At 42.7% G+C, this 15,618-nt stretch overlaps 1 protein-coding gene across 2 annotated transcripts in view; it reads left to right on the top strand.

Annotated features, from left to right (window-relative positions):
• OTULIN (OTU deubiquitinase with linear linkage specificity) overlaps positions 1-15,618 on the top strand; it is a 36,686-nt gene that overhangs the window by 7,725 nt on the left and 13,343 nt on the right. For both annotated transcript variants that reach the window (XR_010727153.1, XM_066243908.1), the window contains exons 2-4: positions 1,624-1,700; positions 7,504-7,598; positions 11,709-11,852. Coding sequence is in view for 1 of the 2 variants with exons in the window: in XM_066243908.1 (XP_066100005.1) it covers positions 1,624-1,700; positions 7,504-7,598; positions 11,709-11,852 (316 nt within the window). In the remaining variant the exon portion in view is untranslated. The remainder of the gene's footprint in view (positions 1-1,623; positions 1,701-7,503; positions 7,599-11,708; positions 11,853-15,618) is intronic.

The raw sequence follows: 15,618 nt of genomic DNA on the forward strand, positions 1-15,618 counted from the left end.
CACACCATCATCTTTATTTTAGAAAAAAGGGATAAGAAATGATCACTGGCAAGCTGTTTATTAATACTTTGCACCAGTAGATATAGTGTGAGAATTGCTAGGAATAATAGCTAACCTTTTTGAGTGCTAAGTATTTTATATGTGTTTCTTCTTACACATATCTTTTGAGGTAGGTACTCTTACTGTCCTTTGCAGTGGTTAAATTTAAGTGCTGAGGGGTGTAGTTACTTTAGTTCCATGGTCATACATACAGCTAATAAGGGCTGGAATGAGGAGTGGTTAAACCCTACCTGTCTTAACTCTGGGTCCCCACTCCAGCCATCACACTCTGTAGGGTTACCACATAGCACGTGTCCAGACTGTGTGTCTGTCAGACAGAGGGCCAGTCACAGGTGTGGGGCGCAAGGCTGTGAAACCCTAGACTGGTGTGGGTGTGTGTAGAGCAGGGGTCTCAAACTCAACTCAGCATGTGGGCCGCAGAGCAAGATCACAGCTGGTCGGCGGGCCGCACTAGGTCTACAAAAGGCAACTGTTACGCAACACTTTCCTCACTGCAGTTGAAAACAAAAAAAAATCAGTACAACAAGCACAATCGTACATGCAGTTTACTCAGTGTCACAAAATGACCAGAAACTGTAGTTTGCATCACAACTGTTAACTAAGCTAATATCTAGCTAGGATGCTAGAGAAATGAAAAATACAAGTAGGCCCCTAGGCTTACTTAATTTTATCCAAAATATTTTGAACTTCGTGGATTAGTCTGCGGGCCGCACAAAATTGTTTGGCGGGCTGCGAGTTTGAGACCCCTGGTGTAGAGGAATCATGGAATACTGGCTATACTGGAGGTTAGATCCAGATTTTAGACTTCCTATGTAGTTGGGAGCCATTTGAAAGGTTTCAGTGGGGTGGGGAGAGGCGGGTATGTTAGATTTCCCACTTCCCTGAGTGCCCTTCTTCCTCTGTCTTCCCCTCACCCGTTCCTTTCCCCTGTCTGTACTAGGCTACGGACAAAGAGGAGGGGGACTAAGGGAATGGGGGGGGAGGACTTCAGTTGTTCACTAATTCCTTATTGTTTATTGAGTTTATTAACTCCTCCTTCCTGTGTTCTCTTGTGCCTGGAGCCTCCCGTCTTCTGTGAGGATGGGGTGTGCTGTCATTGGGTGGGCATGTAAGGAATTGAGGGTCTGATTACTCCTTGTATGTACATCAGGAAGTCTTTAGCTTGGGGTGTCTCCTCTACCTTCTGTACTTGCACCTCTAGTTCCCAAGCCTTCCGTGGGTTCTGCAGGGTTTGCTGGTCTTCCCTTGGCAGGTGCCCTTCCACAGGCAGCGCGGCTTCCCTGTGCTCCATCATTTACTACTCCTTCGTCCACTTGTGGACTTTCACATGTCTTGTGCTTTCCAGTAAATATAGTGTTTCTGCTTCCCACCGTTGTCATGTTGTGGACTTATACAGACATGAGCATCTAAGATGAAATACCTATATTTTATCAGATTATCATTATGCAAGGTGAAAAATTAAACTTTAAATTTTATCAATGTTTAAGCAACCTGCATATTGAGATAAGAGGGAAAGTGTCAGTGCAACAGATTTTTGAAATGTCTCATTTGTTGTGCTTTCAGGGAAGAGGACATGTATCGTGCTGAGGATGAAATAGAAAAGGAGAAAGAATTACTTATACATGAAAGAGGGTTATCAGGTATGTTTGGAATTGTTTTATTTATAGAATTCTTACTGTTTATAGTAGAAAATGCTGTTAAATCAATACATCCATTCTGATAAAAATATTAAGATGTACTTTCTAGGAAATATACATATGATCTTATCTGCATGTGATTTTTTTTTTTTTTTTTTTTTTTTGCTTAATCATGCCTGCTCTTCTCACCCCAGCCAGGGCCTTTTGACCTGCCATCGCTGGTAGGGTGAGGCCTTACATCCTGGCCTCCTCCTCTGGGGGCCCAGCCTGCAGGGCTGCGTGTGAAGTGACCTCCCTGCTTCTCCTGCTAGCCTGGTGCAGGAGCTGGGGCAGGATGCTGCAGTGTGGAGGTGCGCCGTAGATGATGCACAGCTGGCATTTTCTCTCTTTTTACCTGTGCAGTGTGTGTTTTTATGGCTTATTTTGAAAACTGGCTTCTGTTTACTTTATGATTAACAGAAAGTATTACCATATATGTAATTAGAATAAAATGATATGAAATGGGGTTTTGTTGATAATTTTCAAGTCTTCCTCAGCAAGGAATTGGTGGAACTTCTCACTGGTGGCCGTAGGAGATGCTCTTGGTAGTGATCCAGTGAAGCGTGTCCCTGGACCACTGTTCTGGTCCTCCGTAAAACTGCAGAGGATACTTGGTTTCTACTGCTGCGGTTGTACAGATTTCACTTCTCATGCAGTCCTTATGAGTCACATTCCTATGGAGGAAGTGCTTCTTTGGCTGTTGTGTATTTCTGATATTCCTCTCAGTTTTTCTTTAATTCTGAGGCTCTGTTTTGATTCCTTTCTGTCCACCAGTACAGCCCTATGCAGGTGTTCTAGCATTTCAGTGGGCTTTGTCACTTCCGGCTTTAGTCTGAGACTATAAAATGGGCCCCTTTATATTCTTTCTCGCATTTCAGTCTTCAGGGTTCATTCATTGCCTTCCTGAAACAACATTCTTTAGAAGTGCCTCTGTTAGGGTCTGTTGGTAGGAAGCTCTGTTTGTTTGAAAATTTCTTTCATTTCACTTTCTTTTTTGAATAACTCCTGATGAATACTTGTTTAATCTTTTTGAAGAGTTTTATTGCATTGTTTTCTGGTTTCTGTTGTAGTTGAAAGACTACAGTTGGACTAATCCTTGGTAGATAATGTCTCTTCCCTCTTCTCTTTGTCTTATGTGTTCCTCCTTGATGTCTCTTAATTGTGGATTTTTTTTTTAATGTACTGCTTGCGATTTTTTTCTGTTTGTATCCTTGGGTGCCTGGTTTTTATCAATTTGGGAGAATTCTCAGCCATTATATTTATGAGTATTGCCTTTTTCCCGTTCTCTGTATTTACTCCTTTAAGACTCTAATTAGATGTTTATCAGCCCTATCCAGTCATCTGAGTCTCCCAATTAAACATGCTTTCATATACATTTTTTTATCTTGTAACCTCTTTTGCATTCTGGATAGTTCATTTACATCTATATTCTTTTTTTTTAAAGCAATTTATTTTTTTTAACAGTAATTCCAGTTTATTTATTTTTAGATTTTATTTACTCACTTTTAGAGAGGAGAGAGAGAGAGAGAGGGAGAGAGAGAGAGAGAGAGAGAGAGAGAGAAGGGGAGGAGGAGCAGGAAGCATCAACTCCCATATGTGCCTTGACCAGGCAAGCCCAGGGTTTTGTACTAGAGACCTCAGCATTTCCAGGTCGACGCTTTATCCACTGCGCCACCACAGGTCAGACTAGATCTATTTTATTTATTTATTTATTTTTATTTATTTTTTTACAGGGACAGAGAGAGTCAGATAGAGGGATAGATAGGGACAGACAGACAGGAACGGAGAGAGATGAGAAGCATCAATCATCAGTTTTTCGTTGAGACACCGTAATTGTTCATTGATTGTTTTCTCACATGTGCCATGACTGCGGGCCTTCAGCAGACCGAGTAACCCCCCGCTCGAGCTAGTGGCCTTGGGTCCATGCTAGTGAGCTTTTGCTCAAGCCAGATGAGCCTGCGCTCAAGCTGGCAACCCCAGGATCTCGAACCTGGGTCCTTCCACATCCCAGTCCGACGCTCTATCCACTGCGCCACCACAGGTCAGGCTAGATCTATTTTCTTTTCCTTTCTTTTTTTAGAAAAGTTCTGTTTTACCCCCAGATATGCATGGTTTTTGATAGTATATTGCCCTTTGGTCATGTTTTTTATTTCTTTAAGCGTTATAAACATAAATTTTGGGTCTGATAATTCCATTTCATGAAAATCCTGATAGGTCTATTTGTGCCAATTGCTATGTTTTGCTTATTTTGCTGTTTCTTCAAAGTTTGAATTGTATGCTCAGCTCTTGCATAGCTGAGTAGAGTTTGTGCAAGTTGGCTTTAGTGTGAGAGAATTTTGCCTTGTTTCTGCCAGGTGGCCTGGGTGTCACCTCCCTTGGGCCACTTTGTGTGAATTTCTAGACTGTGTTTCCAGGATCTGACGGCTTTTCTGAATGCATGCCCTGCCGTGTAGAAGAGCCACTCTCTGGTTGTGCGTTTCTCGGGGGAGTTCCTTTCCCCACGTTAGAGCCCACGGCAGGACAGAAAGTTTTCTCATGTTTTCTCTTTGTTAGAGAAGGCTTTTTCACCTTCTCCAGGGGTCAGTATATGTACTATGGCTCCCTAGCCAAATTGGACATGACACTTGGTTTTGAAAATAAAATTTTATTAGAACTTCTTGGTTTACATACTGTCCATGATGGCTTTCATGAATGGTGCAATTGAGTAGTTGTGACAGACACTTTATGGTCCCCAAACCCTCTATTATTTACTGTCTGGCTCTTTATAGAAAAGGTGTGTGATTCTTGCCCTTTGCCCCCAATTTTGCCTGGTCTCTTTTGGTAGTTTATTGTTAGTCTCAGCTTTCTGGAGGAGTTCCCCTTTAAATGCCCATCCTCCAAAAGTCTGATCCTTGTCTTTGCCACCACATGGTGGTTAAAGGAACCAGACCTTGTGTTTATTTTATCCTCGGGTTACACTCTGTTTTTCAGTGCCTCCCCCCCTTTCCCATTAGAAATGTTCTTCCCTGATAATCAGAGAGTATGTAGTTTGCAATTAAACAAAGGGGCTGTTGTACACTCTAAGCTGCTGAGGTCAGGCACTGCCTGTCTTACGCCCACAGCCCCTGGCCTGCAGGATGGCGCGTAGTGGCTGTTGGAGCTCTCCTCTGAAAACAGCAGGATGGGAATTAAAGTACCATTTTGATGCTAGCAGCTGTGCGGGTACCCCATTTCCTCACCCGCACTGCCTCGTGCGCATCTGACTTAGCGTAGGATTGTGGCCTGTGGCTGACTTCTTGGCCAGGTGAGGCCCCCTGCCCCCTCCCCTCAGTCCTGAGGTGGTGGGCCTGCCCACCTTGTCTAGGTTGTACCTTGGCATATGCAGAAATGAGGACTGCAATTGAGGGAGCAGGAAGGCTGGACTTCATTTCCAGGAGACCCCTCCTGAGCAGGAAGTGAGTTCTGCCTGGTGGGAGAACATGGCAGTAAATGTCCTTGACTTTTGGACATTCATAGTTCCTTGGGGTTTGTGGAGGGTTGAGTAGAAAGGCAGATACAAGGTAGTTCTTTTCTCTGCTAAGTAGACACTTAGAAAATGTTTCTTGAATTTCAGCGATAGGTCTTTATTTGAAGATTGGTTATGCAGCATGGCTGTTTGTGGTCTCCGTATAATGGTTCAGGATCTGTTTCATGTTTAAGCCTATACTGACTTATGCCACAGATAAATGCATCTATGTTGTCTGTATATGTGTTATTTCCCCTTTTACATACAAAGTTTATTTTCTTGACAAAGGGGTTCACCATGAGATTTTTAAAAATAGGCAATTCTTAATGTTTTACATTAAAAAAAATTTACTTTACCTGAAATGCAAGCAGCTCCTCTCTTGTGTTCCCTAGTCAGTCGTCTCAGCATCCGTCACCCCTGGCTGTGCATGCCTGTTGTCTTTCTTCTCCAGGAGCCTTTAAGTCCATTCAGGACAGAATCAGGGTCTCTTTTACTTTCATATTCCTAGCTCAATGCTTGATGAGTATTAGACACTCAGTAAATATTAGTTGAATTGAGCTAAATATATTATTCTTATTTTATGTTCAACTTTCTTTGGAGTAGATATGTTATAGGGTACTTCTACAATTATATTTTAGTTTTTTTTGCTAGCATTTACTTCTTCAATAATCTAAAAAGGAATTCCAGATAAGCCTGAGAGCCTGAGAATTTACTTCCTTTTCTTCCTAAAACACACACATAGACATACGTGTGGGCGTGCATACGAATAGACCACAGACTCAAACCCCAAACAAAAAAGAAAATATAAAGGCAATTTTTTCTTACTTTATCATTTGTCTGATCATAAGTTGTATTTTTAATTTTGGGGTGTGTGTGGTAGAGTCAAGAGAGATCTGTGGTTCAACTAACTTTTATAGCCCCATTAGTTTGTGGTTTATTATTGATAACTTGTAGCCTTTGGGGATCAGGGCAGGATATAACTTAATAAAAACAATTAAATATACATTTCATTACAGAAGTGTTATCTCTTTGTATAATGCATGGGAAAAACTAATTACAAATCATTGGTTGTATTTTCTCATAGCTCAGACTGTTGCCTTTTTAATTGTTCGGAGCAATATTCATGGATACCTTTGAGCAGTTGAAGGTGCTGAGGACACAGCCAGGAAGCAAAATAAGCCCCTGCCCTCAGGAGCTCATGTTTTACAGTCTTTTTGTATAGTTGTGGATGTGTGTGTGAGGGGCACAGGGGTTACAGAAAAATATGTCAGGTGTTGATCATTACCAAGAAGAAAAACATGATGACAGTGTAAGAGGAATATAGAGTGAAGGTGTGTGACATTATGGTATAGGGGTGTCAGAGGAGAGCAGAGACCTGCATGGAATGTGGGAGCAGGTACCAGGGGAAGAGCCAGGTGTGTTTGGGCAGTATGGGGAAGGAGGCAAGTGGAGCAGGAGTTGTCAGTGGGGGTAGTGGTGGGAGCTGAGGGCACAGAGGCAGTGCGGGGCCAGGGCAGGGGGAGAGGCAGTGAGGGGCCAGGGCAGGGATAGAGGCAGTGCGGGGCCAGGGCAGGGGGAGAGGCAGTGAGGGGCCATGGCAGGTAGTAAGGACATTAATTCCACTCCATCTGAGATAGGAAGCCCTCAGAGCCCTTGACACTGAGGAGTGATGGATATCATCTGAATTACGTTCACATGTATCACTCTGGCTGCTGTGTGGAGAATGGTCTATAGCAGGGGTCCTCAAACTACGGCCGGCCGTGGACCACATGTGGCCCCCTGAGGCCATTTATCTGGCCCCGCCGCTCTTCCGGAAGGGGCACCTCTTTCATTGGTGGTCAGTGAGAGGAGCATAGTTCCCATTGAAATACTGGTCAGTTTGTTGATTTAAATTTACTTGTTCTTTATTTTAAATATTGTATTTGTTCCTGTTTTGTTTTTTTTACTTTAAAATAAGATATGTGCAGTGTGCATAGGGATTTGTTCATAGTTTTTTTTTATAGTCCGGCCCTCCAACAGTCTGAGGGACAGTGAACTGGCCCCCTGTGTAAAAAGTTTGGGGACCCCTGGTCTAGGGTGTGGTGATGTGGAGACCTTTGTGGTTATCTAGGAGCAAGGGGATAGAGGTCTGGATCAGGTCGTAGGCAATGGTGGGATTCTGTTTTTCTTTTATTTTAATTTTTTGGAATGAAGTGATAGAGAAAGTAATCCCTACATAAAGTAGTACTGTTGTTCTGGCTATGTTTTGTTTCATTATTTTCCCTTCCCTTTTGACTTGAACAGAATCTAAGTTAAGTGTAGCTCCTGAAATGGATATCATGGACTACTGCAAAAAAGAATGGAGGGGAAATACGCAAAAAGCTACATGTATGAAAAAGGTATGGCACCCAGATGCATATTTCAAATCTCCTTTTATATTTTTAGATGTTCATTACGACTGCTATTACACTATGTAAATACCGGTGTCCTGATTTTAGAGATAAGGAAATGACTCCAAAGATAGGGACTTTTTTTGTGTCACAGTATTAAAAATAGAATCAGCATCAGTTTTTCAGTAACATGATTCTTTGAAAAACATAGAAATGAGCCTGTGCTGTCTAGAGTTGGGCCAGCCATTGCTTGTCCTCTTGGGGTCATTTGGGAGTGCCCTTTGGCCTGGTGAGATAGAGATGTCCTCTGCCTTGCTGCCCCCAGCTGTATTTGGTTTCATGCCCTTCAGTCGTAGGAGCCTGAGCCCTCCTGCACCCCCTACACACAGGGATCGGGAACTCCTTCCCTCATTTAGGGCATCCCAGGAGCTGCTCCCTCCCAGTGCCACTGCATAGATTGGTGACCCTAAGGTAGTGTCCAAGGCTGTGGGACATCAGGCTTTCCATGGTGTGGACAGCCAGCCAGCTGAGCAGTGTGCTCTATTGGTTGCCCTTGAATGGATCCTGAATCCAACAGCAGTAGTGTGAACCCTGTGAAATTGTGACCCCTCAGCCTTTCTGAGCTGCAAAAATAATAGTTTCAGTCTAATACTTCCACCACTTCTTGTAACCTCTGCATCCTGTCCTTTGCTCATCTTTCTCTTGTGTTTATTTACATTGTGAACTAAGAATATGAATATACTTCTTGTATATTAGAGATACTGACATCAGATTTGGTAGAAATTTTTCTGATACGTTTTTTTATTTATAACTATTGTTTAGGATTTAAAATTTTTAAGTATTTGGATATATTTGTTCCTCAGAGTTGTTCTTGTAGAAATTGCCGCACCTCTTCCAGCAGGCAGCTCAGCTGCCCAGGCCTGCCCAGAAATGGGCTGATCTTACTCGGAGTGTAGCTGCCACTTTTAAGACTTTGAGAGCAAGGTTAGCTCTGCCCGCTGTGAGTCTGGACTGTCTCTGTCCTTTGTTGGAGAACTCAGTTGTGAAATACTAGGGACTCTCAGTTCCTGCCAGAGGTTAAGAGCATTTAGATTTGTGAGGCCATCTGCTGAATATGCATTTGGCCACTAACAGCCTTCAGCCTGGAATCAAACTCCAGATAACCAGTAGGCAGGTATCTGAACTGGACTGACATACCTCATTTAAACTCCACTCTTGTGTTTTTTACAAATTCAAGGTTTGTGGCAACCTTGTGTCAAGCATGTGTATCAGTGGCATTTTACCAGTGAGTTCACATGATGTTAGCATATTTTTAGCAATATATTTTTAAAAATTTTATATTTCAATTACTGTTTATAATTGGTATTATTTTGTATTAGTTTCGGTTGTACAGCATAGTGCTTAGACAGGATATACTTTGTGTTCTCCCTGATATTTCCAGTGACCAGCTGGTGCTATGCATAGGTACTACCACGTTATTGACTGTATTACCTATGCTGTACTTTACTTCCCCATGACTATTTTGTAGCTACCAATATGTTTTTGTTTTTTTTTTTGTTTTGTATTTTTCTGAAGTAAGAAGCAGGGAGGCAGAGAGACAGACTCCCGCATACGCCCAGCTGGTATCCACTCGGCATGCTCACCAGGGGGCGATGCTTTGCCCACCTGGGGCACCGCTCCGTTGCAACAGGAGCCATTCTAGCGCCTGAGGCAGAGGCCATGGAGCCATCCTCAGCGCTAAGGCTAACTTTACTCCAATGGGGCTTTGGCTGCAGGAGGGGAAGAAGAGAGAGATAGAGAGAAAGGAGAAGGGGAAGGGTGGAGAAGCAGATGGGCGCTTCTCCTGTGTGCCCTGGCCAGGAATTGAACCTGGGACTTCCACACGCCGGGCTGATGCTCTATCACTGAGCCAACTAGCCAAGGCTTGTATTTTTTTAAATTAAGTAAATACATTGCTCTTTTAGACATAATGCTGTTGCACTCTTTATAGATGACAGTATAGTGTAACATGACTTTTATATGGATTGGGAAACCAAAAACTGCATGTGACTCGTTTATTGAGATGCTCGCTTTATTATGTTGATCTGGAGCTGAACCTGCAGTATGTCAAGCTGTGCCTGTATTTTCTCATCTTGCCCAGAAATGCTTTCACTGAGTAACAGTTTTATTTTATGACCTCAGTCTCTTTAAAGCAGGGGTCTCAAACTCAACTCAGCATGTGGGCCGCAGAGCAAGATCACAGCCGTTCGGCGGGCCACACTAGGTCTACAAAAGGCAACTGTTACGCAACACTTTTCTCACTGCAGTTGAAAACAAAAAAAAATCAGTACAAAATTGTTCGGCGGGCCGCGAGTTTGAGACCCCTGCTTTAAAGGGTCAGTTTTAATAACTAGCACCTGAAAGTTGATAACTGAAGATGACAGTTATCCAAATAGTCCATATTTTGGAACTCACACTGAAGTCATTTCTTTGTCATTTTATTTCAGAAGAACGATTTGATCCTAGTTTGACTTTTCAGTGACTAAATAATTAAAGGCACATCAGTTAGAAAAACGTCATCACATCAGGACCTGTGGCAGTAATTATTAGAGCATCTCAGGGCCTGATAAAGGTTTGGGTTTCAATTCTTTCTTTAATCTATAAAAATAGACACACAAATAAGGTATTCTTTTGGAGAATTTGGTATTCTTTTGGAGAATATAAATCCAAATTTGTTTATAAGTCCAGATTTAATTTTAAGTTTGCTTCACCTCTGAAATAGCATGAGTAAGATGTGTCTAGAGAGGTGCAGTTGCTGTTGAACTAGCCGTGGTGAATATTCAGAGTAATTGGTCCACCATAGGGAAGAGATGCACATTAGGAGACATAGTCTGCTTGATGGACCCTTTCTGTTACAGTGGTTGGACATTACCTGAAAGTGCGACTCTCAAAGTTTTATTATCAAGAAGTATTCTCATATCCATTAAGAACATCATCCTGTGACTTGAACCTTGAAAACAACTAATAATGAGGGTCCAGAGCTTGGACACAGGCTGGCTGACTGCATGTTGAGAGTCATGCTCCTTCCTTTGTGTGAGTGCAGGACAGGAAGCAGGGCAGGACAAGCCAAAGGACGGACAGGATGGAAGCTAGTGAGCTGGAGAAGCAGTGGGGTTGCCGCTGGTGCCCAGGCAGTGTTTAGCCAGAGAAGAAGGTCATTAAGCTGCCTGTGGACTAGGTCACTGGGATTTCAGGATGTCCTTTTTTGGAGTATGCTTCAGAATGTTCCACTTGGATGGCTGTTTTTGAATGATGAACATGTCACTGGACATTTTTATTTTCTCCTTTTACTTCCAGACTGAACAAGAATGACAATTAAATTCACATTTAAAAAGTCTGACAGAATTATCTCTTAGCATGTAGACCTTTTAAAATGTACTGCGGCAATTTGAGATTTGGGGAAGGTGTGTGTTTTAATACAGATATACAAACTTAGTACATCTCTCTCTTCTTTCCTGTCTCTTCATTAAACAGTTTAAGGTCAATTTAAATACAGATTAAGGCCTGTATCCACTGTGGTGGCGCAGTGGATAAAGCGTCAGCCTGGAACCCTGAGGTTGCCTGTTCGAAACCCTGGGCTTGCCTAGTCAAGGCACATATGGGAGTTGATGCTTCCTGCTTCTCCCCCTGACCTTCTCTCTCTCTCTCTCTCTCTCTCTCTCTCTCTTTTTCCCACACTCTCTCTCTCTCTCCCCTCTATAAAATGAATAAATAAAATCTTTAAAAAAATACAGATTAAACTCTTCAGAATATTGGTTATCAGTACATAAGTGTTACAACAGTTGCTTAGAAAAGAACATTATAACTTCAACTTTGGGAGTGCTGTTTTAATAACACTTGGAGTATTATTTTATATGTTCAAGTGTGTTGCACCTGTTAACGTAGACCAGTGTTTTAGACAATACTAACATTTGTTAATGCCTTTTGACTAATAAAGAAGGAATTAGAATGTCTTACACGAAGGACTCAGCCAGTCTTGTTTCCATTCTTTCAGGAATCAGGGGCACATTTTCCACTGAAATAATACTCTCCCTGAAGTCAGTGACAACCATTTTGAATTCTTTTGATGCTTTCACCCAGGGCTATGAAGAGGTATCTCAGAAATTCACGTCCATAAGGCGAGTCCGTGGAGATAATTACTGTGCGCTGAGGGCCACGCTGTTCCAGGCCATGAGCCAGCCGGTGGCGCTGCCTGTGTGGCTGCAGGACCCGGAGCTCACGCTGGTACGCTGCTGCTGCAGGTTTGAGTCCGCAACGTTTCCAATTGTTTTTGTGAGAAACACTTCCCTTTTCTGCCTGTGCTCTGTGCTAGTGTGACGTCAGCATGTGGGTTCATTGGGTTTTGTGTGGTTGGGGTGATTTTGCATAGAAAAGTAACCAAAAATAGTATTTTCTAGAAGAGAAAATTATTAAATTTATTTGAATAATTGAGCTGGATCAGAGAGCATGTGTTTAGTTTGTAAAAAGTACTTGGGAGCAGTTTGGTTTCAATGTTGGTGCCTGTATTAAATGGGTTGTATATTGTACTTTCTGAGAACCTGCTGGGATTTTAGGATGCACATGTCTGTAATTCTAGCTCCAGTTCAAGAAACTAGTATCCTCTGCATATTGTTAGGAAGATTAGCTTAGGTGGTTGAGCAGTGGTGGTATAAGAGGAATGATTGATGTCACCGTGGGAGAGGCTTCCTGGGGAGGTGGAGGCTGGGGCTGTGTCCCATGCTAGTCTATGACACACATCAGATGAGTTCATATAATAGGTTGGATGATAGAATATCCCAAGAGTTTGGTGAGCAGGAATGATTGAGTAGAATAACTGAGACAATATGGCATTAGTTGGCAGAAATCAGAAGTCTTGTGCTTATACTTTTTTGAAAAGCAAAAATTAAACCCAAAGTGCTTAGCTGTAGGAGATTTGTCTTACCAGCAACTTCTGAGGGAAAAAAAGGCAAGAGGCTCCTGATTGATTGCAAGCCCCGTATGAGCCCACATGATGTGTGGGCCGCCAGTGATAGGGAAACCCTGTTTTAAAAGGAATACTTCAAAAACATAGTGTCAGTCCCATCTTGAACTGGGCTGGTCAGCTCCTATCTCAAGGAGCAGGTGCAGCTCTGTGCCTGCATCCTTAGAGCAGAGGGGAAGGTGACCAAGACTCTTTTTGGGAACAGTTGAAGGAGCTGGGGCCTAAAAGTTGAAGGGGCCTAGAATAACAAGGGCTTTTGGAGAAAACTGGTCGCCAGCTAAGCTGATTAGAGGTCTGTTAGGTGGAGGAGGGGTCACACATCTTCAAAGGGCGAAACCAGGACCAGTGGATGGAGGGTATTACCTGTCTATCCTATGATTACTCATTTTATAAACCAGTATAAAATCAGCATATCTGTATAAACTATGAAAGCTATTTCTTTCCCTAGGCAAAGATATATGTCATCTCAAGCAGATTACTCTATTCGTTTATTGGTTTATTTTTTTGATATAGAGACAAAAGCAGCTGATCCACTAGGCTATTTTGTCTTTTGCAAATCATGACATTTATTAGTAGTGAAAAATTTCAGAATTGTTGATTACTTGACAAAAGCGTACCTATGGCTAGCTATAAGCTTTTGGGGAAGCAAACATGAGTGATTTCACTCTTTGTTGCTTTTACTTTAGTGTTTGATAATCATAATTTAATAGATTGTGACATAAAATCAACCTTGATTTTAGGCCGAGTTTTCCTTTGAGCCTTTTTCTTTAAGGGGCTGATTACATTTGTGGATTTAATAGATATATTGATTTTGAATTTTTATATTTTCTAAGAAATTTGGTATAAGGAGAGCTCTGTATAATTAAACATATAAACTATGCTCCATAGAAGTAAAACACAGTGTCCCTTGATACCATTGGGTATTAAAAACAGTCAAGGAAGATTGTACTTGCTTTCTGATCACTGTCAGAATATGTTGCGTGTATGAACAGTGAGGTTGTAAGGTGGTTTTCCTGACAAGTTGAGTCATGAGAAAATAGTTTTTAAATTCTCAAGTGCCCTTTCCAATTTCTTCCCTTTTCTGTCTCTATCAGCCAACAAATACAGTTTCTCTCTTGGGAGCATAATCTAATTAGTTGGTCACTGTGGTATTAGTTTTGTCATCTAACTTGCATTGACTGGCAAGAGGCCTGTGTCACAGAGAAAAAGGACCTCATGCCTGCCTGTGACTTTGGTATTTAAGTTTATTAAACTTTACTTTTGTTAAATGTCAGCTGAAGAATTGGCTTTGTCCTTTTCTTGCTCTCCTCTGTCTAGAAGACCTGTCCTCCTGTTGACTTTCCAGCCCCCCGCGACTCTCCTTGGTTTGAGCTCTTTTTTTATAGGGTCAGTCTTCTTGGACTGCTAGAGCAGGTAAGAGATGCACCGCATGCTGCACACTCCAGGTGCCAGCGCATGAAGGGTGCCAGACTTGGTCGATGCCCTTGACCAAGCTATTTTGTAAGCCCCTCCGAGCTGCCCCTTACTCCCTCCGTGGATGCCAGTGCACTCCTGTTCTCACTGGCAAGGGCCTGGTTGAGTAAGCGAGTGGGCGGTGCAGCAGGACTGGAAGATGGGGTGGAACTAAGTGCACAGATAGGGGGCGGTGAGGCCTCCCGATACTGGCAGTGAGCCTAAGGCGCTGGGGTACGTCGGCCACCTCGCCCCAGAAGTGGGATCTCTATCTCCAGGGACCACTTGTATAACTCTGTAATAAGTAAACATTTTAATATTTATTTAGCACATGTTTAAGACAAGCAGATCAAGTAAAACTTAACTGACTCAATGGCTACACAACAGAATCTCAGGAGTTTTGGTACTGAAACTCAGTGTGCCCCTTTTCTACCATCTTCCTGATACAGCAGAAGAACTTGTATTCTGTCATAGTAAGTAAAACCCTGCTTGCTCTTTAGAACTTGGTATAAATTATTTGTGTTAAGTGGGGTTAACTTGGTATATTAAACACTTGGACCAGGCTCAAAATAAGTCTCTGATGATGAATTTATCTCAGTTTATCCTGATTCTTGGTCTTTCTGAAATGCTGATGACTTCTTCTGACCACTACCCTGTGTCCAGTGACACTCATATGCCCTGGTTGGTTCATGGCACAAACACCACTGGTTATTGTGTGTCCATGGGCCTTTTTGAAGTCCTGACCACTTGTGAGGACACAAAAAGGCTGCTCTTAGCAGGCAGATTGGAAGGAATCTGTTTTCTGTATTATTACGGTCGCCTGAACTGCACTGGCTCTAAGTAACCTAGTTCAGCTTTTGGGGTTGGACAGGTCCTGGGACAGCTAAGTTTTCTCGTGAATCTATATGAACCAGACCAAGCCTCAGCCTATGGCCACATGCACTTCATCAAGAATTTATGTGAGCCCAATGAAGCCATATTTTGTTACCAAGGGACACATGCCCTTTATTTAAAGGTGTTCTCTGTACCTTTTGACCTCTTCCCTCTGCTAGCACAGGCCATGAAAGGGAGGTAGGAGAACTGGATTGTGAGGCCTCCCCTTAGTCTGACCTCAGTGGAAGAGCCTGGACTTGGCTTTCTGCTGGTGCTCAGCTCCTCGGGCCTTGCTCCCTTTGCCCGCTGGAAGGCTGAGCTCTGTCCTCACTGCCCCTCACCTCCTCCTCACCTCCTCTCATCTTGCCTGGGCTGCCTGTGTGTTTCTGCATCTGTCCTGATTCCAGTTCTGGTGATGGACTGCGGTCAGATTATATCCACCCCAACCTTGGAGGTGCTTCGTGTGGCTGTTCATAAACACGGAGGAGTACCTGGGTTCCCGAGAGGCATTGTCCTTCAGGGCAGAGTCCTTTGGTTTCCAAGTTTCCTAAGCTTTAGAATGTCTCAATGGGTGGGACCTGTGACAGTGTTTCCTTAGAGGGACTTAGACTGTACAATATTTAGAAACTTATTTTATGAATTAGTTGTAGGGATGATACATTTTCGCTGTTTGCTATCTCTTTAATCTGGTTGGTGATTTCAAGA

Source organism: Saccopteryx bilineata, chromosome 1 (assembly GCF_036850765.1).
Source record: "Saccopteryx bilineata isolate mSacBil1 chromosome 1, mSacBil1_pri_phased_curated, whole genome shotgun sequence".
NCBI classification, from domain to species: domain Eukaryota; kingdom Metazoa; phylum Chordata; class Mammalia; order Chiroptera; family Emballonuridae; genus Saccopteryx; species Saccopteryx bilineata.